The following is a 23,983-nucleotide window of genomic DNA, read 5'->3' on the forward strand; positions in this document are numbered from 1 at the left end:
GAGGACAGAAAATTTAAGTCGAAGCTCAGATTGCTTCCAACTAAGGCAACGGTCCCAAAACTTCGCTGCACAATAGAATCACCTGGGAGGGCTTTTGAACCCTAATGTCCAGATCGCACCCCAGAGAGGTAGAAGCAGAGCATACGGGTGGGAGCCCGGCAGCAGGAGTTCTTAAAGACCCTGGTGATTCCAACGTGCTGTGAGATTTGGGAATGAAGGCCTGTTCTTATCACGTCAGGAAGGATCTAGACAGTTTGGCATGCATCCCTGGTTTGGATGTGGTGTCTGACAAATTACCTAATTCACCCCAAAGCAAACTAGAAGCTTTCGTCTGCCCGTTGGAGCCATTTCAGGACTTGAGGGGGGGCAGAGAGAGGCGGGTGGCATGACTATAAAGCACGCCTCCTCCGGAGTGCCCACCTGAGCTTCGACCACAGCCTACGGCTGTGGTTCTCAGTTGGGCAGCTTCACCCCCCAGGGGACGTTTGGTAATGTCCAGAAACACGGGGTTGTCACAGCTGGTGGAAGGGGGATGCTACTGGTGTCTAGTGATGGAGGCCAAGGTGCTGCTAGCCATCCCACAGCACACGGGACAGCCTTCCACAGCAGAGAATCGGCCTGGCCACAATGTCAGTAGTGCTGAGGCTGAGAAAAGCTGATCTGACGGCAGGGATCGTGACCTGGGTTGAGAGATTGGCAGGTGTGCTGTCCGTCAGATCCGGGCATTCCCCCAGCCTCCCCGGGGAAGAGAACTTTAACTGTCACTGGTGAACACTGAGAGATGAGCCAAAGGCCCCTTAGTCTTCTTATTTAAAAAAATACTGCTTTTATTTCTTTTGAAGTTGCCTCCCATCTTTTCTACTTTTAAATTTGTAATAATTCCTAAAACCGCAGCAGAAAGATCCCTCAGCCTCCGTTCCCTCCTTGGTAGTGCGTGAACAGCCGGCGTTCCTGCCGCCCTGGAGTGGCTCTGAGGTTACTGCACACGACGCACTGAGATTATTAAGAGGCGCTCAATAAATGTTAGCCATCATCGTGCATGTTCACGGCCTGGAAACACAAAGGAATTCGTTCAGTGTGAAACTGCAGCCCTGTGAAAATTCTCTAATTAAAAAGCAAACACCAAAGTGCTGTGGACCCTTATTTCCTCCTTTTATGTTCACCGAAAATCTTCAGATAAATATTGTAAAACTCAGCCTTTCCTTTGAAATGCACAGTAATTAACAGTAAATAGCTTGATATGAGTGCTACAGATTGTCTATGGAAGGATTTTTTTTTTTTTTTTTTTTTTTTTTTGCGGTACGCGGGCCTCTCACTGTTGTGGCCTCTCCGTTGCGGAGCACAGGCTCCGGACGCGCAGGCTCAGCAGCCATGGCTCACGGGCCCAGCCGCTCCGCGGCATGTGGGATCCTCCCGGACCGGGGCACGAACCTGTGTCCCCTGCATCGGTAGGTGGACTCTCAACCACTGCGCCACCAGGGAAGCCCTATGGAAGGATTTTAAGACGTTAGCTTCCACTAACTAGAATTCGCCAGCAAATGGCAGTCTTTATCGTTGGCCTAACTGAAGAGAGGAGGCTCAGGACACAGGGTAATCTGCCCGCTAACGAGGTGCCCGGTTTGATTAAAGCCTGTGGGCCTGAGACATCTCGCCATTGGACCTCAAAGCACCGATGCACGTTTTTTTCTACCTCTTATCTTCCTTTTTTGGACAATCAAGTGAAATAAGGATTCCACAGAAAGGGAAATAAATAATCCAGGACATGGTCTTTTGTTCACCTTATTTGCTTCTGATGCCTGTTACACTGTTTCTGCCTCAGATGGCAGTACTGGTGTATGGAACACACAGCTCTCTGTCGTGAAGGAAAATACTAATCGTTTTTCTCCAACAGGATGGAAAGACAGCAGAAGATCTTGCTAAATCGGAACAGCATGAACAGGTAGCAGGTCTCCTCACAAGACTCCGAAAGGTGAGAAATTGTGGTCTGAAGTGCTCTGTTTTTATGTGGAAGATTCTGTTTTTTCCCTTGTAAACTATGAGGATGAACAAAAGAGGCTTTGGACACACAAGTGGTACCAAAAGGCACTGGTCCTGTGCTGTGGTTTGCATATCGATTTGCATGAACACATTGGCTACCTCTCTGATTTCTTCTTCTGTATCTAGACTTGGAAATCATTGGCCTCTTTGCAGTCGCTATGCCTGGTTTCCCTCCTACCCGCTTTGTAATACCTGCCCTCTCCCCACCGTGAAGTAGAGGGGAAATGAGAAAGCTGACTCTGCTTCTTTCTTTCTTAATGTTTCGAGCTCCAAGATATCACTTGTGCTCCAGTTTATCAAACATTGTTGCTCTAAGGTTTGAGGAAACATGACAAAAATAAGTAAATGCAGGTGTACCTTTCCAGCCCACATCGTAGCAGTATGTACTGAGAGACTTCAAAATAGTCACACCCTTTAAGCTAGGGATTCTATGTCTGTGACTCTATCCTGAAGAAATGGAAGAAACGCAGAGAAAAAAGTTCTATGCACAAAGATGTCCATTGCAGTATTATTTATAATACAGTAATAAAAATTGGAAACATTGAATGACCAACAGTGAAGTCTAGTAAATTGACAGACAGCTATAAAAGAGAGTGGTTTGGGGCCGTTAAAATGTTTTTGAAGAGGTTTTAGTAACAGGAGTTTATTGCTTAGGATGTTCCTGGGCTTCAAAGCAGAAGATAAATTATGTGCACGTTGTAATCTCAGCTACGTCTTTTTAAAATGCATGGAAAGAAAAGGGTAACAGTGGTGTCTTTGGATTTTGCTTTTTTAATTAACACTCTTCTTTAAACATTACTGTATTTTTTCCAAATTTCCTATAATAATCATGTAATAATTTTTCAAAAAACAAACTTTATAGAAATAAAAAAATTACTCAGTTAAGTGCTCATTGAAAAGGTATTGTCCAGAATAAGCTTGGGGTATCCTACAAAGATCCTGCCATATAAATTGAAAAGTGCCTGGGGGAGGGATTATAATGTCTTATAATCACAGTAACTTTCACAGCTACTGAAAGTTTGAATTTTCATAGTGGTCCCCTGGTCTCCTGGTCCTGATTGAGGGGGGGGTGAGAAGGGACACATCCGTAGGTTGGAATGATTTCTTCCCCAGTGCTCGGAGTTGACCTGGGGAAGATAATTCATTTTCACACCTTTGTGCTTTGGATCCTGTGAACTGATAAACACTGAGATCCCCCAGGCCACTGCAGGGGTTCAGTCTCCCCTTTGATCTAGAGGTTCTACAAAGAGATCCCTCCTTATTCACACGTTCTTACAGGAAAGACTTAAATTAACTCTGGGCTTCGAATTCTCCTACTCTGTACCACCACAGACTGTCTCATTGTGAGGGAGAATTTGAACTAGAAAAACAAGGGAAAACTTTTTGTTTACAGGCAAAACAAGGGGGGTGCAGGGGAGCCTATGAGTCTGTCAGCAAATCCATAATGAACTTTCACATAAAATCTCCTAATCTTAAAATTCACTTTATTTGAAGCTATTTTCAGCCAAAGGAAACACAACCTCAGGCCACCGGTTTGCAACCTCTGACTTTTGCTGGATTTTATAGGAGGGAGCCCCACATTTGAGTGTGTGTGGAGTCTTACGTTCATAGACAAAGTGTCACAATGTAAGAGCTGTTTTAAATTGATTCCCCATTATAGTATTCATCCATAGAGGAAAGAAACTGAAATGAAATCTGGCCCACAGGCTGGATGAGCACACGTTTTTACAGTTAATTATTTAGCCTCTAGTATGGACCACTGGTAGAAAGCAAGACTTTATCAGGCTTAACACCTTAGCAGGTCTATACACATGCTGAGTCAGGTATTCTCAGGTTTCCCAAATTCCAGAGATGGGGATTTTAGCCCACCTGCCACTCCCGGCACCGTCGTCCTGATCGGAGCCCCAGCATTGTCCTTGTGGGTGTTTTGTGGGCTCAGCTGGCACGCGGGGAGCCCCCTCACAAGCGTAGCACTCTGGACAATCCCATTGCCGCATACTTTCCTGGAGTGCTGTTCACCATCTCAGAAACTCTTGTTATACGGCAGTGACCCCAGGGGAAGGTGCAGTCTATTCATCTTTAAGCAAAAATCAACTGCAAACCACGATCTCCAGTGGTCTGAGGGTCACCCTTGGCCGAGGGACGAGGCTTCTCCTTGGACTGTGCTGTGTTTTACTGCCCATCTACCCCTTAGGAAGATCCTTCCTTTTCTTTAAAAACAGATTGCTACGCTGGGTGCAAACCCAGGTGTCTATTATGGCAGATTGGAAACAACGGATAAATGCCCAGAAAAAAAGACAGGAAGGAGAGTACCTAACACGATAGCTGAGGTTGGGTGGATTGGATGGGTGTAATATGTTTCGACTGCTTTTATAATTAGGAACATATATAGGAGGTGCAGCTCCACGCATCTCAGGGAAGGGTGGCTGTTTCCAGACCAGAATTTTGAATTCCGGGTGGCGTGGGTTCTTGCCTGGTCCCAGTTTGGCTTTCCCTTTTTTTTTTTTCTTCCATTAATTTGCACTTTGTTTTTTGGTGTCTAGATTTTTTTTTAAGAGGAAATATGACAACCTTTAGTATTTTACCATTATCCTGTGGTTTTTGTAAGGAGACAAAGGAAGTCATTTCAATGCCTGTGAATAGAGTACGTCATCCCTGTTAGAGCCCACAACCTACCTAAAAGTTCACCTCTCATCTTTGCTTTGAGAGGCAAAATATGGGGTAAAGGCTGAGAGAGCACAGACTCAGGAGTCCCCACGCTGCCACCTAGCTGGATGAACTGGCCACCAGTTTAACAGCCCTGGGCCTCACTTTCCCTGTTTGTTAAATGGGCTGAATGTAGTGCTATTCACGGGATGCTGATGAGGGTCGGATGGGTGATGTAAATGATGTCCTTAGAGCATTGCCTGCACACAGGAAGCACCACGTGTTTGCCACAGTCGGCACCCTTGCTTGCATCCTGTGGACCACTCTGAGTCCCGGGGAAACATGGAGGTTTCCGTGGAGGCTCCTCTTGTGACCCACCCCCCCCCAGGAGCAGATGTTGAGGCTCCTCTTGTGACCCACCCCCCGCCCCAGGAGCAGATGTTGGGGCGTCAGCAATGGCAAATGTGGCAGGGTACACTTGAGAGTCACTTTTAGTAACAGCCACCATTTACTCCTCGGTATGTGTGGCAGCACAGTAATTTTACATCCCTGCGATGGGGATGTTCCTGCAGGAAACCTGGACTCCACAAGGTTAAGCAACATACTAATTAGTGCAGAGCAGAGATCCAGACCCAAACAGAAATATCTGCTTTCAGGGCTCGATCAGGGGCTCAGGGCTTCTTCGGTGCTGATTCCTCACCAGCCAGGGATGGTCCTTTCCCCCAGTGAGCTCACGTGCTCTGTGGCAGGCATGGGTCGTCTTCCGCGGGGTCACCCAGAGCCCCATTGCCTTCAGCAGAGTTTTCCCCAGCTCTGTGTTCAGCGAGACGTGCGTTTTCGCTTGCCTTTGTCATTCCCTCAAACGGCTCTAGACCTCAGCTTTCTGAGTCTCCAGAAAGGGAGGAGTTGGCTGCCAAGCATTTCTAACCACCCTCTATCATTTTTTTTTTTTAAATAAATCCCCAAATAAATAACTGCTTGGGATTTGGGGACACCCAGCACTGGAACCTGATTCTTGAAAATGATCGCGATATCCCAGTGCATCCCTGGAGAACGCATCGCAGAGGACTCGTGGGCGGTTGCCTCAAGGAGCAGGCTCTACCTGCAGAGAAAGCCAAGAAAGTAGATTTATGTGCAGTCATAACCTGGACCATATGCAGGAAGAGACTGTCCACAACCCGGTACAATGGGTGAGGGGAACGGGAAGAGGGTAATTTATACTTAGGGGCATCTTACCACCATTTCCTTTCAATGTCATTGTCTCCCCCGTATTTGCCACTGTTTCTCACCAGAGTGTTAACAGCAGCAGCATTTGGGGTGGGTGGAACTTCCTGTCCTTGGAGGATGCGAGGACCCCCAAGCGTCTAATGTCTAAGGTATTCCCTCCCCCATTCATTGTGGAAACCGAAAAACCTGCCTCTACACCTTTCCTAACACCCCTTAGGGTGTTGCCACCCTCAGTCCTACCCACCCCACGTGGATCCTAAGCACAGTCATGGGGAGAAGTCTGCATCTGGGACAGCAGGGAGGTTGGCCTTAAATTGCCTTGCTATGCCATTTGGTTTCTAAGGGCCAAATTAGCAACAGAAATGTTCCCTGTGTTTTCACCTTTAATCGGTTGGCAAGTCTAGGGACGTATTTTTAAACATTTGTTAGGGGTAAGCCATGGAGCTTTCCCTTCTGGAAATAGAACCAAAGTCATCTTGTTCTTCTGCCTGATCTAGGTGTTGGTACGTTCCCAGGGTTTCATCTGTTCACTCTTAACCCCCTCCCAGTGGGTAGCGTCATCTTTGCCTTTGACTTCAACTGTTGACACGTACTGAGGACTTTCCAACCCTCCCTCCATCCCTCATCTCCTTCTAGAAGCCCACACCTGCGTGTCCATAGATCTTTTTTTTTTTTTTAATTTATTTATTTGTGGCTGTATTGGGTCTTCGTTGCTGCACGCAGGCTTTCTCTAGTTGCGGTGAGCAGGGGCTACTCTTTGTTGCAGTGCACGGGCTTCTCATTCCTGTGGCTTCTCTTGTTGCTCTAGGCTCTAGGCGTGCAGGTTTCAGTAGTTGTGGCACGTGGGCTCAGTAGTTGTGGCTCGCGGGCCCTAGAGCACAGTCTTAGTACTTGTGGCACATGGGCTTAGTTGCTCTGCCGCATGTGGGATCTTCCCGGACCAGGGCTCGAACCCTTGTCCCCTGCATTGGCAGGTGGGTTCTTAACCACTGCACCACCAGGGAAGCCCATGTCCATAGATCTTCTGATCTCCATCTGATGATTCACAAACTTGATGTGTTTAAAAGTCTATTCTTCATCTTCCTCTCTAGTCTGTTCTTCCCTAGTGAATGCATGACTCTTTCCAATCACGGAAATCAGAAATTTGGAAAAAAAGAAAAAAAAAGTCATCGTGTTGACCAGCTTGGGACAGCAGAGGGTGGGCCGGAGGAAACTGAGAGAAGATTTTGATCCTTTGAGCAGGGGGCTGACTTCGGGGAAGTGAGACCCTTGCAGCCAGCACATCTGGGCAGGTGCGGGGAGAGGGCGGCCGAGCTGGGGCTTGTGAGGGTAGGAAGAACACAGTCCATCTTCCTCTCTGATCCAGTTCAGCAGGAGATGATTTGGGGGTAGTGGCATGTTGGGGCCCCAGGTACTGTCTGGGAGAGCCCCCCATACACATCTCTCCCCAACTGCGTGTCCAGTGCCTTCCACATTCGGGGCTTGAAATCAGCCGTGGTGGTGGTATTTCCACCACAGGAATCAGCAAACACTACAGATCAGGCCTTTCCCACCCCCGCCCCAAGCCCCCTGCAATGAGCTGGTTTTCCAGCACACCATTGCTACGGGGTCTCTGGAGGCTCCCACAATTCCACCTTGCATTGTAGGCACCATCTTCGTATAAAGGGGAGCTGCACCCTCTACTGTCCCCGGTGCTCACCCCCACTACTAAACAAAGCCCCCTCCGGCCCTCCAAACCTGCCCAAGACCTGTGTTGTTACTTAGCCAAACCACTTCTCCTTCTCCTAGAGAAAGGAGGGGTGTGTGTTGTGACAGGCGGGGAGGGCTTGCACTTAGATTTTGCATTGGCATCCATTTTTACTATCACTGCAAGGTCCATTCTCATCTGATTTTAAAATACTACTTTCAAGGGGGCTTGGGGAGTTGGCTTATTTTTATTTTGTTTGATTGTCCTTCTAATCAGCTTTTCTGTAAACTGATACTAAAAGTAGTTGCTTTTCCTAAGCCTGAGACTAGACAGTGAAGAAACATGCCCAGGAATATTTTGAAAAATAGGACAAAGTTGGGAGTTTGCCCAGAATTTAAAATTCACCACAAGTAAACTGCATTTGCATAATTAAGAGTTGCTGCTCCCATCCTGCTGGGTCTAATTGCATCCTGCCACGTGTGGAAAGCCATGTCATCTCTCCATGCTCTTATCTGGCTTTCCCAGATTGGAGATGGTCCTCCCTGTCAATCTGCTGACGTTTAGTTACCTTTGCAGATGAGAAAGTGAAAGCTAAATTGCCAGGGGGCAAAAGGTGCTGGAAGAAAGGAAACTAGAAACCCAAATTAACCAGGCCTTCAAAAAGCAATGCAGTTTCCAAATAATACTCGTTTAAAAGATAGTCACAGTATCTACTATAGGCCAAGAACTGTTCTAGGCCCCAAAGAGACCACAGCGAACAAAAGAGGCAAGACCAGCCAATAAACAAATAAGAAAATGCCAGATAGGTCAGGGGGGCAAACAATGGTCATAGAGCCCAAACCAGCCCATCGCCTGTTTTTGTAAATACAGTTTTATGGGAGCACAGCTACACCCCTCCATTTACTCCTGTCTCTGGCTGGTTTCTAGACACGCACGTGGCAGTCACAACAGAGACCACCTGGTGCTTTACAGAAAGGTTTGCTGCCCCCTGGTGTAAGTGTAGGGGATTCAAATGGGCTGAAATGAGAGAAAGTAAGGGGATGGCAGGTGGTGGCTGCTTTCCACTTACGGGTGTGGGGATGCCTCTCTGATGGTGACATTTAAACCAACACCCAGAGGCAAGAAAGAGGAGCCAACCGGAGGAAGGGCTGGGAGAAGGCAGAGGGAATGAGTGAAAAGGGCCTGAGGCGGTAAAGAGTCAGGTGCGTTCTAGGAAATAGATCAAAAAGGAGGGGCTGATGGGGTTAGCAGCAGAGTCTGAGTGCGGTCTTTGGAGCAGAAAATGATGCCGGAGGAGATCTGATCTGAAAGATAGGCCCAACTTTACAGATCTTGGTAAGGTGATTGGGTATTGGTCCAAGTGCGTTAAGTAAGTAGGTTAGGAATTTCCCTCTGCTCAGACTGGGAGACCAGATAGAAGGTGGTCTTGGCAGCCAGGTGAGATAGGACAGCTGCTTGGACCAGAGCTGTCCAGGCTCAGTTACTTTGTGAGCTTTGGGCAAGAATACAAACGGGAGCTCGCTTTCCTGTGTAAATATTTAAAGTATATAGTTAAAGCTAACAGGGAAACATGTGCTCTAGCCTCCCACTCTCACAAACGCACCTTTGTGAGCACCTGGAAGCCCAGGTTCTGGTTTAGGATTCTGATTCCTCGGGGTTCACTGCTGCTTCCCCCCCCCAGCTTCCCAGCCCGCTTGCAAGAGGCCCCACCACGTCCCAGCCACATCCGCCAGCCTTTGGGGGACAGGGGGACAGGACACGAGAATATTTCAACGCATGAGCCAAGACTTGGGTAACAAAGAACCCTCCACTCCCTCGGGCGTGTCCCTGCTCATGCTTCCCCGGCCCAGCCAGTGAGAACCTGACCAGCCCAGGCACAGGGAGGGTCTTAGGGCTTCTGTTAAATATAGACCACGGATGGACTTCAGTGCTCCCCCTCCAAAGAAATCGATATCCTATCACCTTCTAGAGCTAGCCAAGAGCACACTCCGTACCTTCCTCTGCCCCTGTCCGCATCAAAACCATAGTCTGCCTTGGAGAGCACACACTCAGACTGATGCAAGCTGCCTTCCCGGGGACCCCGGTCTGGATGCGTCCCTGCTGCGACATCTAGTGGTGAAAAGTGGAAACGCATCACCCACCAGGAGGGAAGAGATTTCAGAAACTTCTGTCTCAGGTTGCTATATCAAATTCAGTTGTGTTCAGATTCTCCAAAGTTCTTAGTGAGCACGAAGAGGGGTCATCCCCGAGGACGAGGTTAAATTTCCTTAGACAGGAAATCTCGAGTATATCTTGCTTTTCCTTGCCTTTCAAGATAATGGTGGATTCTGTCAGTCTTGGTGGAGAGCAGTTTCCTGGCTCATCTTCCCAAGGGCAAGGTGAAGGGTGAATGAGTCCATCCCAGCCCAGGCCAGCAGGTCCTGGTGGAAGGGGAAAGGAAGGTCCAGGAGATGTGCAGAGGCCCTGGGCAGAGGGCAGGAACGTGGGATGGCTTGCAACCCCTGTACCCCTTTCTTTGGCCTGCGAATTATTTTTCTCATCTGCCCGCCATTCACCTCCACTTGAAAGGTGAGAATGCACGTGTGTTCGTATGATCGTCTGGAATTGAGGCCATTGTAAAAGCCGAGCTGTCAGTCCAGTGAAGCAGTATTTTCTTGGACAAAAGATTTCCTGAGGACAGTTATTATTGGGGAAACAGCATGTGAGCTAGTGATGGGTTCTGAGATGAGCACAGCCCCTCCAGATGAAGGCACAATCTGCAATTTCATAAAAAAAAAAAAAAACTGGAAGCCTCCCTGGGGCTCCCCGAGGACGTGGAGCCTGTTAACACGGGCCAGCAATCCAACTCATTTGCTTAGGAAAAATGAGGTGCCGAAATGTGCCCTTTGTCCATGCAAATCCAGAGCAGGGGGGCCCCTTCTCATTCTACTTGCCTTTATCGTAGCAATGACTTATAAATCTTACTTTAAATCGGGACCCTGCACTAACTGGGAAGTGTCTTCTGAGTGGGACAAACTGGAAATGGCCCTCCTTGGATATTCACAGTGCTTGTAACTCAAGACATCCCCACTTTGAGATTCTGCTCTTGATCTGCAAATCCTTGTTTACCGCTCCCTGCTCCCCAGTCCCCTTCTGAGAAACCCACCACCTCCCTTTCACTGACAGCAGTGGCAGAAAAGAGACCTGGTGGTGAGTTCTGTCTTTGCCTTGGGCAAGTGTCTTGGCCCCTCTGAGCCTTGGTTTCCACATCTGAAACAGAGAACGACCACATTAACCACAAAGGTTTCTTTGAGGTTTAATAAGGGATGTGAGTGAAAAGACAGCATAAGCTGGAAGATACAAATGTGGAAGTTACTCCTGCAGACAGGAAATGCATCTGTCACAACTCCTCCATTCGTGAAAGAATAATTCATGACCCTTCCAGGGGTACTGCAGTGGGCGTGTAGCAGAGGAAAGAGACTGGCTCAACCCCAACTTCAGCAAAGACAAGTGGGGATTTATAGCCAAGGAGCAAGGGTGGGGGGAGGTCAGTGGGTGGAAAATTGCTAAGAGGAAACCCAAAGGCTGGGAGGCTTCTTGCTGGATTGAGTGCTTTAGATTCTCTTATGAGATGGCCAGCCGGTTGTGGCCACAAGAGGAGACAGAGGGGAGGCTCAGGGCAAAACATAGCTTTTTATATCATAGGTCCCAGAGAGACGGGGGTTAGAGCATTGCCACAGAGCTCAGACTCAAGCCAGGGGCAAGCTGCGAGCCCCCGTGGCAAGTGCCTTTGCTAGGGATCAGGGTGGGTACATGAGGAAAGGCAGGGGGAGCGGGGGGCAGTGTCACTGGTGCGTTTGAATGTCACGGGGTCACCCTTGGGAGGGTAGGAAGGGGAACTTGTGGCTGAGCCCACCTTACACACCGGTGCACCTGGGCCGGCACTCACAGCCTGTTTGCGGGGATGTTGAGGCAGCGGGGAAAATAGGAAGTTTTAAAGGTTATAATAGTCATCAGGATTCTTGCTGAAGGCGCGCCAGGGTGATCAGGTATCAAGGTTGGGCATGAAGAATTTGCTCAGATATCAGGGGTGGGGGATTTTCTGTAAACGTGACCCTGCAGGATTCTTGTTTAACCTGGACTAACCAGACCAAGGTCACAGCCCACTGTCACTGGCTTCTCGTCCCTCTTGCCTCCATTTCTGGGGCTGACCTGGGAAGCAGACAAACAGATCGCCAGCCACTGCCGGCCCGCCACTGCCCTGCGTGGAGTGGGGAGGAGTGAGCGGGGCTCTCAGGCTCAGGCGGCGCTGAGCAAGGTGGAGACATACCGTCTCTCAGCTGCGTAGGGCAAGCCCACTTTGGTTCAGAGCTGCTGCTGGAAGCACGCAGGGTAGCACCTGTGTCCATCGGGTCCCTCGGTGCAAGTCTGCTCAGAGAGGAAGGGCCTGCGGGGACTCGTGCAGAAAGGGCAGAAGTGCCCTCACTCCTTCACACAGGACAGACATGTTGGCCAAACTCACAGTGCCAGGACCAGGAAGGCACGAAACAGAAGAGAGCAGCGAGCGATTCACTGCGCAGTGCGTCCAGACCTAATGACGGGACTGAAGCAGTGCCTTTGCACTGTTTCGGGAGAAGCAGATACTGGCTTCACACAAAGGAGCTGGGCGTGTTAGGTGGCTGTGGGTCATGAAATAGGCGGAGAAGTTTTTAATTTATTCGGTGAGGTACTCCTAGCGGAAGGGGATGCTTCCAGTTCAGACACTCAGCGTGAGGTGGGTGGAGGTGTAGCGGGCCCTGACTTAGAGGGAAGATAATGGGCTGGTTTCGGAGATTAAATTAGAATGAGAGATGGTAGATTTCTTTCAGGGGGTCATGGGCTCATCGGCAGCAGTAGATGGCATGGGGGAGAATGCCAGCACCCGATTTCTTCATGCCTGCTCAGCAACACCCCAGTGAGTCACTGTCTCAGGATAGAACTTTTCAGCTTCTGTGCTGACTTGGGTAATAATTCAGGGAAATTGCTGGCAAGATACCCCAGCTTTTTCCACCCAATGCAGTGCTTGAGGTTAGAAAAAGAAACCAGATCACTGTCCCAACCATGGTTTCCAACCCTAGCCGACCCAATACTTTATAATGTACATATTGTGATGCCCCTTTACTCTCCCAAAATAAAATTCAAAGATAGCAATGTACCTACACAGGTAATTTTAAAAGATCAATAGAGGGACTTCCCTGGTGGTCCAGTGGTTAGGACTCACGTGCTCCCGATGCACGGGGCCCAGGTTTGACCCCTGGTCGGGGAACTAGATCCCGCGTGCCACAACTAAGAGCCCGTGTGCCGCAACTGAAGATCCCACATGCCACAACTAAGACCTGGCACAGCCAAATAAATAAATATTTTAAAAATACAAATAAAATAAAAGATGAATAGAGTGCCCTAACTATAATATAACAAAGACATCGAAGGAATATATATAGTATAATAGAATGTGTATGTAAATGCGGGGCACAGGCAAAGAGGAGACCTTGTGAAATTGGCAGATACTTGGACCCATCTGCAGAATCACTGAATGTAACACCTACAGATGCCACGGATGTGGGAGGGATGGCAACTCAAACACAGCAGCAACAGGCTGACGTTTCAGAAGTGGGGATCACAGCTCCTGAAAGATTAGGAAAAAAACCCATGTATATGTAATTCCACCAGCGTATAAAATAGTTGCGTTCTTGGGAAAGTCACTATGTATTAAACCAAGCCCTCCCAAAACCCTCTGGGAGGATCATATGTAAAATGCAATTAAGTCCTAAGCTCAGATGATCATAAACAAGGTTTTTCTCTTATATAAATGCTCAGCAGACACTCAGAAGTCAGGCCGACTCAAGAGAATTCTTACTGCTCAGGACATTGTATGTACACGTCAGTACCCCTAGCACCCACCTACCCACCGCCAGCAGTATCCCCCAACGCTGAGAACTAAAGCTGCTACCGTCCATTTCCAAAATGCCAGCTAGGGGACAGTGTTGCCCCTGCTGAGAAAGAGGGGTCAGAGTTTACCAAGAGAAAATGGGGGTAGGAACTCAGGAGAGCCGTGTTTGTTACTGAGCACGCTCCCGTCCTTGGTCGTTGGTGGAAAAAGTAACGGTGGCTCAGCTGGAAGAGATCAGCAGTAAATCAGCACCTCCCAGGATTTGGGTCTGGAAGCAGTGGTCCGGCCAGGTCTGAGGTCACACTGAAAGGGAAAGGCAGACACTTGCCTCCGAAACGCTCTTGCGTGGGTCACCCCCTGAGTACATCATTGACACAACACCTCTTTTTTGGGCATCCTACCTGTGCCAGGTGCTGGGGATGCCGTCTCTCCCCTCAAGGTTTGGCCCTTGAATCTAAAGGAGAAGAGTGTCACATGATTACCCTACAGTCTAGTGGGGTGACGATGGAGAGCCACACGTGCGCTTGAGCCTGCCTGTGAGGAAACCTCCTGGAGAGGCCACAGCAAGATAGGTCTCCTGGGATGTGTGGAAGTTAACAAGCTAAAGCAAAGGGGATCTTCGTGGGTAGGGGAGAAGGCCTCGACCTCAGGCTGCAAGCCACAGCTCTGACAGGCTGTTATTACTGGGTTAGGAGCTGGGAAGCGGGCCGGGTGTGTGAGTCTGGGATGGAGCCAGGGTGTCATGATCAATGCCCCCCCCCCCCACTTAGCCCTTGAGGTGGGTTCTCTGGGGGCACAGAGCACCTCAGCAACACCATCCCTTCAAAAGCACCCATGTTATATTTGATGTCACACTGTTCGCATGTCTGTGTCCCCCCAAAACTGCGGATCTGGGGCGGGTGTAGACCTTCCCGTTCCAGCACACGGGAGGTCCTCCATAAATGTTTGATGATGAATGTGTGAATTATCCAGGGCTGTGGAGACTCCTGCTTCTCCCCTGTAGGGCTGAGAAAGAAGAAAGCGGAAAGGTTGTCATGGCCCCCAGGCCCCTCCCCAGCATTTAGCTTTGTACCACGTGATGCCCTTCTTCTCATCATCTCGTACCTTCAGAGCGTCGTAAAGGAACAAGACCCCTCCACACAGAAGGCGGAGGTGACCTGACCAGTCTAACGGGGCTGACCCCGTTTCACTTTTAAATGGACCACTTGGCAGGAGTTGCTCCATCCAATTCATTGTGCATCAAAATGCAATGGAGGAAGGCAAATCCACTGAGACAGAGCACATCGGTGGTTGCCAGCAGCCAAGCAGAGAGGGGCCTGGGAAGTGGCTGCTCATGGGCACAGAGTTTCCTTGTGGGGGGATGAAAACACCCTGGGACCAGATAGCAGTGATGGTTGTACAACATTGTACACGCACCAAAAGCCTCTGAACGGTTCATTTTAAAATGGTGAATTGTATGTTTATTTTACATTTAAATTTTTTTAATGCAGTGGGGACAGACAGACTGTATCTGCCACGTGGGTAGAAATAGCAGGTTGGGGTACAAACTTCCAGTTATAAGTTAAATAAGTGTTGGGGATGTAACGTACAGCATGGTGACTGTACCGCACGTCTGAAAGTTGATGAGAATAGATCTTTAAAATTCTCATCACAAGGAAAAAAAGTGTTACTATGTGTGGTGATGGATGGTAACTAGACTTACTGTGGTGATAATTTCACAATATATACAGACATCAAATCATTTACATTGTACACCTGAAACTAATATAACGTTATAGGTCACTTATAACCTCAATTTTTTTAAAAAGGCAAAGAAAACTCGCAGACCGGAAGGATGCAGCAGCGGTCCTGAGCCGTGGGAATCAGCGTGTGCCTTTTGCTCAGGGGCTGCGCTTCTCCTGTGACTAACAGTCCCTCTCTCATCTATATTCAGGACACGCACCGAGGACTCTTCATCCAGCAACTGAGACCCACACAGAACCTGCAGCCAAGAATCAAGCTGAAGCTATTCGGCCACTCAGGGTCTGGGAAGACCACCCTGGTGGAATCTCTCAAGTGTGGGCTGCTGAGAAGCTTCTTCCGAAGACGCCGGCCCCGGCTGTCCTCCACCAACTCCACCCGGTTCCCACCCTCACCCCTGGCCTCCAAGCCGGCAGGTAGGCACCGCACCAGCCCCTGTCTCTCCACTGGGTACTTCCAAGGTCAAGGTCTGGGAGGAGGTGTGGCTTTGTTTGGAGCACTTGGCCTGAAGCTGACCGGTTCCCGCCGCCTTGGTGGCTTCCAGGTGTGGTCCTCCCAGCACTTGGCCAGTGAGCGCACCCTGCCCTGGTGCTAGCGAGGAAAGGGCCTCACTGAAATCACTGTCCGCAATCACGAACGTGCAAAATGGCACAATCGTGTTCTGCTCGGGGACTCTGCCCTTGAAGACACAAAGAGCTTGTTTGGACTGACATAGGTTCAAGGTTGCACGGATGGAATGTCAGCCCGCAGGACGGGTCCTCACCCCTTACGCTTTCTTCTTGGAATGCTGCGGGCACATCCAGGAATGCGAGAGCACAGAGCCACAAAACTGGGTGCACGGGGAAGCCCGTCCTCGTGTATCTGGAAGTAGGGTGGTGTATTTGAAAGGCTCCTTTATGGCTTTTCAGTTAGCCCGTCTGTTCACCTGGACCCTAGTCAGGAAGACGATTTTGCCGTCTGCCTCCACCTCCCACAGACGCGATTATCAACACAGGTTCACACCCGGAACTCCAGGGTGGCCTGTCCCTCCCCAGGGAGAAACACCTGCAGCGAGCAAGAGGAAGTGGTGCAGTCTGGGGTGTCATTTTTCCTAAACCCACCCTTTTAGAGTGAGGAAATGAAGGTTTTCAAAGGTAAGAATAGAGACCTTCAGAGAATTTCCTAAACAATGTCAGTGTTGAAACTCTGTGCCTCAGACTCACTCTCTGTACATATTACGAAGGTGTCATATCTGTTCCCTAGGATGAAAACAAATGTTTTAAAGTTTGTGTTTCTATGTAATTTCTGTCTCCGTGAGGAAGGATGTCTGGGCAGCATTAGCTGGAGTGAGGGACAGCTGACCGAGATCTGCACGCCCCTTTCAACTTCTCCCCTCCGAACACAGCAATAGAATTGAAACTAGGGGGAGAAGTGTAACCAAAATGGATATACAATTAGAATGATTACAATATTGCTAACACGTGTTGCTAATGCGTACTGAGTACTAACGACGTGCCAGTAGCTGGGCAGAATGTGGTACCTGTGACACCTCATTTAATCCACGTGACAGACTTATGGGCATTTTTACCACCCTCTTGCTGAAGCCTTGAGGGGTCAGGTAGACTGCCCGGAGTCACACAGCTGGTGATTCAGGAAGTGTCTGGCTTCTGAGCCAGGGCTTATTCATGATACTTATAACTCCGTCTGCCTTGGGGCATATATGTGCTCATGTTTTCCATTTTCCACTGTAATTTTGCTCAATTTCAGTATGTAAGATAGGTCTACCCCTTCTCAGAAGCCGATAGTCTTCCAGGTTTCACGATTAAGTTGAGCCTCTAATGTGTGGGCCAGACCAGTATTGCTTCAAGGTTCAAAGGGAGCTTCTCTAGCAGTTCCTCGTGTCACCCCTAGAGGGAGCCAGCTCTCTCCTGCTGTGGGTTGAGGACACTCCAGTCTGACTCTGGGGGGGCGGGGGGCGGCAGGGGGCCAGAGAGACAGAGACAAAGAGCAGAGACAGAGAAAGACAAAGAGATGAGAGCTATCCAGATCTGTGACCTGGAATTTTTATAAGTCGTATTGGATATGAATTTATACCTCAGGAGCCCATGGGCTAACCTGAAGCAGCCACATATCAAGTGACATCTGGGTTCCCCCGGAGGGAGAACGGCTCAACCCTCACCCCTCAGAAGGAATATCTCCATTCATCTTCCTTCTGGTCAATTTCCCACATCTGGAAGAATCCAGAAGTAGATTCTTGATAAAATGCAGCTCAGGATGGCTGCATTATCAGCAAATCTCACTGTGTCCTTCAGCCAGGGCTTAGAGAGACTTGGGTCATGGGGCTGCCTGACACAAGAGCCTCTCGAGGACAACAGGTGCTCTGGACCAGGAGAACCTCCCCACGACACTCAGCAGAGAGAAAAGTAACTCGAGGCGCTGGGAAATAAGGTCAGAGGTCAGCAGCCTGGTGAGCTGCAGCGTTGTGTAGTGTGAGGGGAAGGAGAAACATTGAATTAGCTTCCAACGTTTAAAAGTCAAGATGTCTGGACTTCCCTGATGGCACAGTGGTTAAGAATCCGCCTGCCAATGCAGGGGACATGGGTTCGAGCCCTGGTCCGGGAAGATCCCACATGCCGCAGAGCAACTAAGCCCTTATGCCACAACTACTGAGCCTGCGCTCTAGAGCCCGTGAGCCACAATTACTGAGCCCTCGAGCCTAGAGCCCGTATTCCTCAACAAGAGAAGCCACTGCAATGAGAAGCCCGCGTGCAGCAACGAAGACCCAATGCAGCCATAAATAAATAAATAAATAAATAAAATCAAGAGGTCTCACTTAAAAAGTTGGCTCTTTGGTTTCTTGTAACAAGTTGGTAGCTCTGGCCACACTGGATTCACATTTCCGCCTGGAGCCAGTTAGTGGAGAGGAGCGGCTACCCCATGTAGAGGGGCCCAGGCTCTGCCTTTCACCCTGTCTCACACAGCACCCTAACTCCAGGCGGGAGAGCTCAGGAGCAGACCCCTCCACGCCCGTGTCCGAAGGTTTGCCCTGTGGCAGAAATGACATTTTAGGAGTGCATTGGAGTGTGTGACCCCTGGACTAAGGTCACACCTAGTTCATCCCAGAGCTGTCTGGCCAGAGCCAGGCAGCCTCCCACAGGGCCTGGGCAAGGATGGAAGAGGCCTGCTCTGCTTCATGCCCAGGTGGCCGGTCTGCTCCAAGGGGGTGGGTGAAGTTTCTACCCAGACAACCCCTGCAGGTGACAAGATTCGTCCTCAGTTAATTCTAGTCCTGCCTGACGCTGGGAAGAGCCAGGAGGCTGTGTCTGCAGGAGGCTCCGGAGCAGGCCCTCCTCCTGCCCTGCCCTGCCCAGCGGGGGGCGAGCACACCCTGGGCTGAGGGAGCGCAGCCGCCTGCAGGGCCTGGACCCCGCCAGTCCTCGACTGGGCCTGGCCCTAACAAAACAGCAGAAGGGAGTCCTGGGAAAAGCAGCGTAGCACAAATAGGAAGCGGCAGGAGGGCCACCTGCGGGAGACCCAGCCAGAGGCATCTGGCAGGTCCTAGGGGCCTCTTGTGCCGTAGGGGAATGGACAGAGCAGCGTTTCTTTGTTAGGCACTTGAGGAAAGCCTACTCCGGAGTGTGGCCTCCAGGGAAGGAAGTCTGTCTCCAGAAACAGCAGCATTGTCCCTTCACAGTGGCATTGCTAGTGCCTGGAGGCCATGCTCTGCTGTGTCCTAGGCCAGAGCTCGGACGCCCCTGACCTCTGCTAGAATGGTCAGGCCTTCTTCCTTTCCCTGGGAGAGGTGCCCACGTGGGCACATTTACATCACTCAGGCAGCAGGAAGGTCGTTTGCCTTTAGAAACTTGGCTTTGCGTTGCACTGGAGACTAAAGGCTGAGCCACCAGCCAGGAGACAGGATAGGGTGGTGTGGGGACCTGGGGGCAGCCGCTCACGGCACGTGGCTGCCACGCACACACTGCCTTGGTGGCCAGCTGAGTGCCACAGCTGTTGCACTGTGGTTCTGCGGTAGGAAGGAAACCCCCGGTGCCAGCAGAGGAGCGCGCAGCCAGAAAGATCACTGCAGGAGGCTGTTGCCTGCTCACCAGAGAAGAGCGTTTGCAGGAAGTCTCTTCTGACCTGGGTGCAAAAGCGGCTTCTCCCTCCGGGCCTGCCACTTTTTACCACTAGGGGTCAGTGGTTAGCAAAAAAGTTTTCCTCCTATGATTTTAATGTTTCCCTGTGAAATTGTTATTTTAATAATACCGTATACAAACTCTGTCCTAACCTTTCATCCTCCCAACAAAAACTGTCCGTGAGGTGCCGGAGTGCCTGTCATTTACCGAATCCATTCTGGTCTCCCTCGGCAAGCCCCAGCCCACAGTGCCACTAAGACAAAGCTTATTCCCGACAGGAGTCGTCCCCAGGTTTCCAGGCACAGGGAAATGGACAAACCCATTCTTGTGAAGTCGCATGGCTTTTCTCAGACTTGGACTAAAACTCTCTAAAGAAATACACTAAAATGTCCATCACATTGGCCTAGAGAGTTGAGTCATTTTGTTTTCTAATTTGCACTTCTGTTTGCCAAGTTTTCTACTTTTATAACCCAGGGCAGTGGGGAGCTCCAGTTTTCTCCTCCTCCCTGCCAACCCCTTGGATATTCCCATTGTCCTGTCCTCAGTCTGAAGTCTTTGGTCTTTAAACAAGGGTTACCTTTGTGTTTGGATCACCAAGTTTAAAAGTCAGATGTCTCAGGTGAAATGGTCATTTCTTTAGTCTCTTACAGTGACTGTCACTATTAACTCTGAACCAAAGGTACGAACTATATGGTGCGATGCGGTTCACTGAGCCCCTCCCTGATGCACTCACGGAGCCTCCCCCTGTGCCCACCCGAGTTCTAGCCCTGAAGCGGAGAGGCCAGGTCTGCCTTCACAGTGCTGTCGGGGGTCTGTTGCGAGAGACGGGCAAAAGCCGGAAGGAGGTCAGGACCGAGGGCACACAGGGCACCGCTCCTGGCCCAGGGGACCCAAATGTGTTATTCCGCTGATTCCCCTGCCCCACAAAGTTCCACCATTATTATTTATGTAAAATTTTAAAAACTGATTCTTTTTATTTACTAAAAGACATAGGTTTGAAAGTGAAATCGCTAATGTCCTTACCATAAATGGAAAACCCATATCACTACTACCAATAAATAAAAATAAATGCAATGAACAGCAATGTGATTAAAATCTAGCTATATACTGTTGCCCACTCCCTCTTTTTTTTTTTCTAGAAAGAGGAAGAACATGCTTCCATCTTTTTCTTTTTTTTTTTAATTGGGGTATAGTTTTTTACACTCCCTCTTTATTAAAAGGGAAGATTAGCAAGGATTGAAGACATGCTAAAAACTTAATGTCACGCGTTGAGACTTGCTACTAGAGCAATTTAAAGACCTTCAAGGGGATTTTATAAAGGAATGGCCTTCTCACTGTGTGATTCAGCGTTACTTAATGCCATGCATTTTGCATTCAACCTAACAATCTCGTGTACCAGAGTGGTACTCATCTCATCTGTATCAGTCAGGGTCCTGGTGGAGATTTAACGAAAGTTCAAAGTCACAGGCACAATTCACAAGAACGTACAAGAGACGGTGAAGCATCCGGAGGCTAGGAACAGAGGGGAGCCATTAGTTACCACCCCTGAGGCTGAAAAGGCAAGAGGAGGAAGTCAGGATCCTGGGAAAGCTGGAGCTCCAGGGGAGAAGCCTCCAGGGCGTCTAGGGTCAGAGACACCACTGCTATCAGAAAAGCAGCAGGCAGTGAGGAGGGAAAATATATACCTCGACCTTTCTCTCCTCCCAGCCTCTACTGTGCCTCCCATAGGTGGACCCTCACCAGAGGCGAATGGCAAGCAAGCCTAGGAGATGCAGTCCATGGGGTTAGCCTCTCGGGACACAGAGCAGCGCAGGAAAGGATGCGGGAGGTGAAGCAAACAATCAACACAGTGTCCCTGGGAAACATTGCTGCCCAGCATACGCGAGAGGCACACGCACAAAGCAGGCTGAAGCAAGGGTGGGGCAAGGGCAGAGGGCAAAGTCTGGGAAGGAGGGCAGGGGGCAAGGTCTAACCTGCTTGCTCTCTGGCCTGCAGTGTCCGTGAGCATCAACAACCTGTACCCGGGCTGTGAGAATGTGAATGTCAGGAGCCGCAGCATGATGTTCGAGCCGGGCCTCACCAAGGGGATGCTAGAGGTGTTCGGGGCCCCGTCCCACCACCCGCACTGCTCCGCCGATGACCAGTCCACAAAGGCCATCGACATCCAGAACGCCTATTTGAACGGTATGGCTCTCCCACCCCAAATGGGAAGGACCTCGAGTTGCCCCCGGGGAGGCTGGCCCAGCGGGCGTCCATCACAGCCGCACAAAGGTTGGAAGAAGGGCCAGCGCAGAGTGATGTTGGGAGTGACCCAGGACTGAAGCAGGGCTGGTTAACAGCCCCCAAAAGTAAAACTAAACCCCCTGGTGTCCCCAGCACCTGGCAAAGCACTGGGCACACAGAGGTGCTTAATAAATGACTTGAGTACATTAGTACATTTTTTAAAGTACTGCCGAACTTCCACTTGGATGGGAAATCTCATAAAATACGGTCCCACTAGCTTTTTGACATACTCGAGTTTGAGACACAAGGGCTGCTCCCCCGGGGCTCCCAGGGCCCCCAGCTGGGCCCAAGGCACTGGAACACAAGCCTCTTCGAGACACGGTCCGGAGCAGGGATAGAGCAGTTTCTCTGAGGTTGAGTTCCCACGGCTGTGAGGATTTTATGAGCTCGTGTTTATTGAAGGTCCTAGTATGATGTCTAGCAGGGAGAGGCTCTCAAAAAGTGGAAATTGGGAGCATCTTCATGAAGGCCCTTTGATTATACTAAACCCAGTGAAAAATAGAATACTCAGGGTGTTTACCTAAAGCAGTGGTTCTTAGACTCCAGCGCAGGCACAAATCCCCTGGAGGGCATGTGAAAACACAGACTTGCCAGCCCGCCCTCGGGCGTCTGATTCATCCCATCTGGGGAGTTTCTTGGTGATGCTGCTGCTGGGCCAGGGACCCTAATGAAATAGAATAAAAGTCCGTGTGCATTCTGCTCTCTTAAAAGCTGAGTGTTCTCTGAGCTGCCGGGAGCAAAGCTGGCCCCGCAGCATAGGGAGAGCACCCATCACCCCTACCCTCATCCTTCGTCCTCCCCTGGCATTATCCCTGTCCCACGTCCCTCGCAGTGCTCTCCAAGCTCAAAGGGCCTATTTCTGTGTTCCAGAACTCTTCACACTAAGGCCTTAGCTGCCAGACTTAGAGGGCCATGCTCCCCAGGAGCGCCTGTGCTCTAGAAAAGCCCTATGGAGCTTCCAAAATGACTCTCAACTGCAGAATTTCTGGCACAGGATAAGCACCAAGGGGAAAAATTAGGGAAAGGGAGCCTGAAATCCTATAACATAAGTGGTCCTGCCTGGCTTCCCGGAGGCCAGTGGGTGGGTGGTCACTGACCTGGTGGGATGTGGCAGCGTAGAGGTGACTGTGTCCATGTGTCTGCACAGTCATCAGGAGGTTCCGGGTGCCTAGGAACTCCAGGTCAGAATCTCATCCGTGAGACTTGCGGGAAAAGCAGCCGTCCCCAGAGCTCCTGTGTGGGAGAGTAGCTGCCTCCCTACCCACACCCACAGCCTTCCTCCCCCCGCCCCTTCGGCCACCTCCCCAGCAGAGGTGGCCTCTTGGACCCAATTTCCTCACAGCTCCTCTTACATCCTTCCTGTGCAAAGCCACTCATCAATTACTGCACCTTACACCTGTGCACGGCACCCTGCTCCCTTCTGACCGACCAAAACAGGTCTCTCACCTGTGGAAGGTGAATTTAGTGACCATTTAACCAAAATTAAGGTTACATTTCATAGTGAATATACCAATATTTGGGGGTGAAAAACATAATATATGTGTCCACGTACACCTTTCCATGTATGCTTATAGGCGTGCATATACACACACGTGTGTGGGGTGTTGTGTGTGTGTGTGTGTGTGTGTGTGTGTGTGTGTGTACCACTCTGTGGTATTATAAGTAGATGTGCTAGAGATAGAGATACAATAATGAAGGCATTAAGGAAAATTGATAAGCAGATACAGATATAAGTAGGTTTATGGATATAGATATTATAAAAGGCATGGATGTAAAAATAGACATAAGAAATAGGGAAATGTAAATATTCCGTATGTAGATCTATACTTAAGTAGATGCATAAATAAATAGATGAATGTCACTGTCCCTACTGGTCATCCCTAAAGTGCTGAGAAAAACTGTGATTGAAATTTGGTGGTGGTGTTTCACAATCATAATCTTTCTTTTTCTTTTTCTCTGTAGGCGTTGGCGATTTCAGTGTGTGGGAGTTCTCTGGAAATCCTGTATACTTCTGCTGTTATGACTATTTTGCTGCAAATGATCCCACATCCATCCATGTCATCGTTTTCAGTCTAGAAGAACCCTACGAGATCCAGCTGAATCAAGTGGTTTTCTGGCTCAGTTTTCTGAAGTCTCTTGTCCCGGTTGAAGAACCCATAGGTAAGCCGAGGTGCCCCTCAGGGAGGGCGTGCCCTTCCTGCTGACCTTGCACCCTGGTCACGCCCGGATCCAACAGCTTGTGGCCAACAGCTGCGGGCACTCTTGTTCCTCCTTCCTATCAGGAGATTTCAACTCTGGAAATTTCCTAGGGCTCAGCTGGTTTTTTTTGTTCTGCAAGGAGTT

At 49.7% G+C, this 23,983-nt stretch overlaps 1 protein-coding gene across 1 annotated transcript in view; it reads left to right on the plus strand.

The window, feature by feature from the left end:
* Nucleotides 1-23,983, plus strand: part of DAPK1 (death associated protein kinase 1) — a 208,939-nt gene that overhangs the window by 168,703 nt on the left and 16,253 nt on the right. The window contains exons 19-22 of the mRNA XM_082842193.1: nt 1,892-1,969; nt 15,439-15,661; nt 21,353-21,541; nt 23,603-23,800. Of these exons, the coding sequence (XP_082698319.1) occupies nt 1,892-1,969; nt 15,439-15,661; nt 21,353-21,541; nt 23,603-23,800 (688 nt within the window). The remainder of the gene's footprint in view (nt 1-1,891; nt 1,970-15,438; nt 15,662-21,352; nt 21,542-23,602; nt 23,801-23,983) is intronic.

This window comes from Leucopleurus acutus, assembly GCF_964270905.1.
Source record: "Leucopleurus acutus genome assembly, chromosome: 7".
Taxonomy (NCBI): domain Eukaryota; kingdom Metazoa; phylum Chordata; class Mammalia; order Artiodactyla; family Delphinidae; genus Leucopleurus; species Leucopleurus acutus.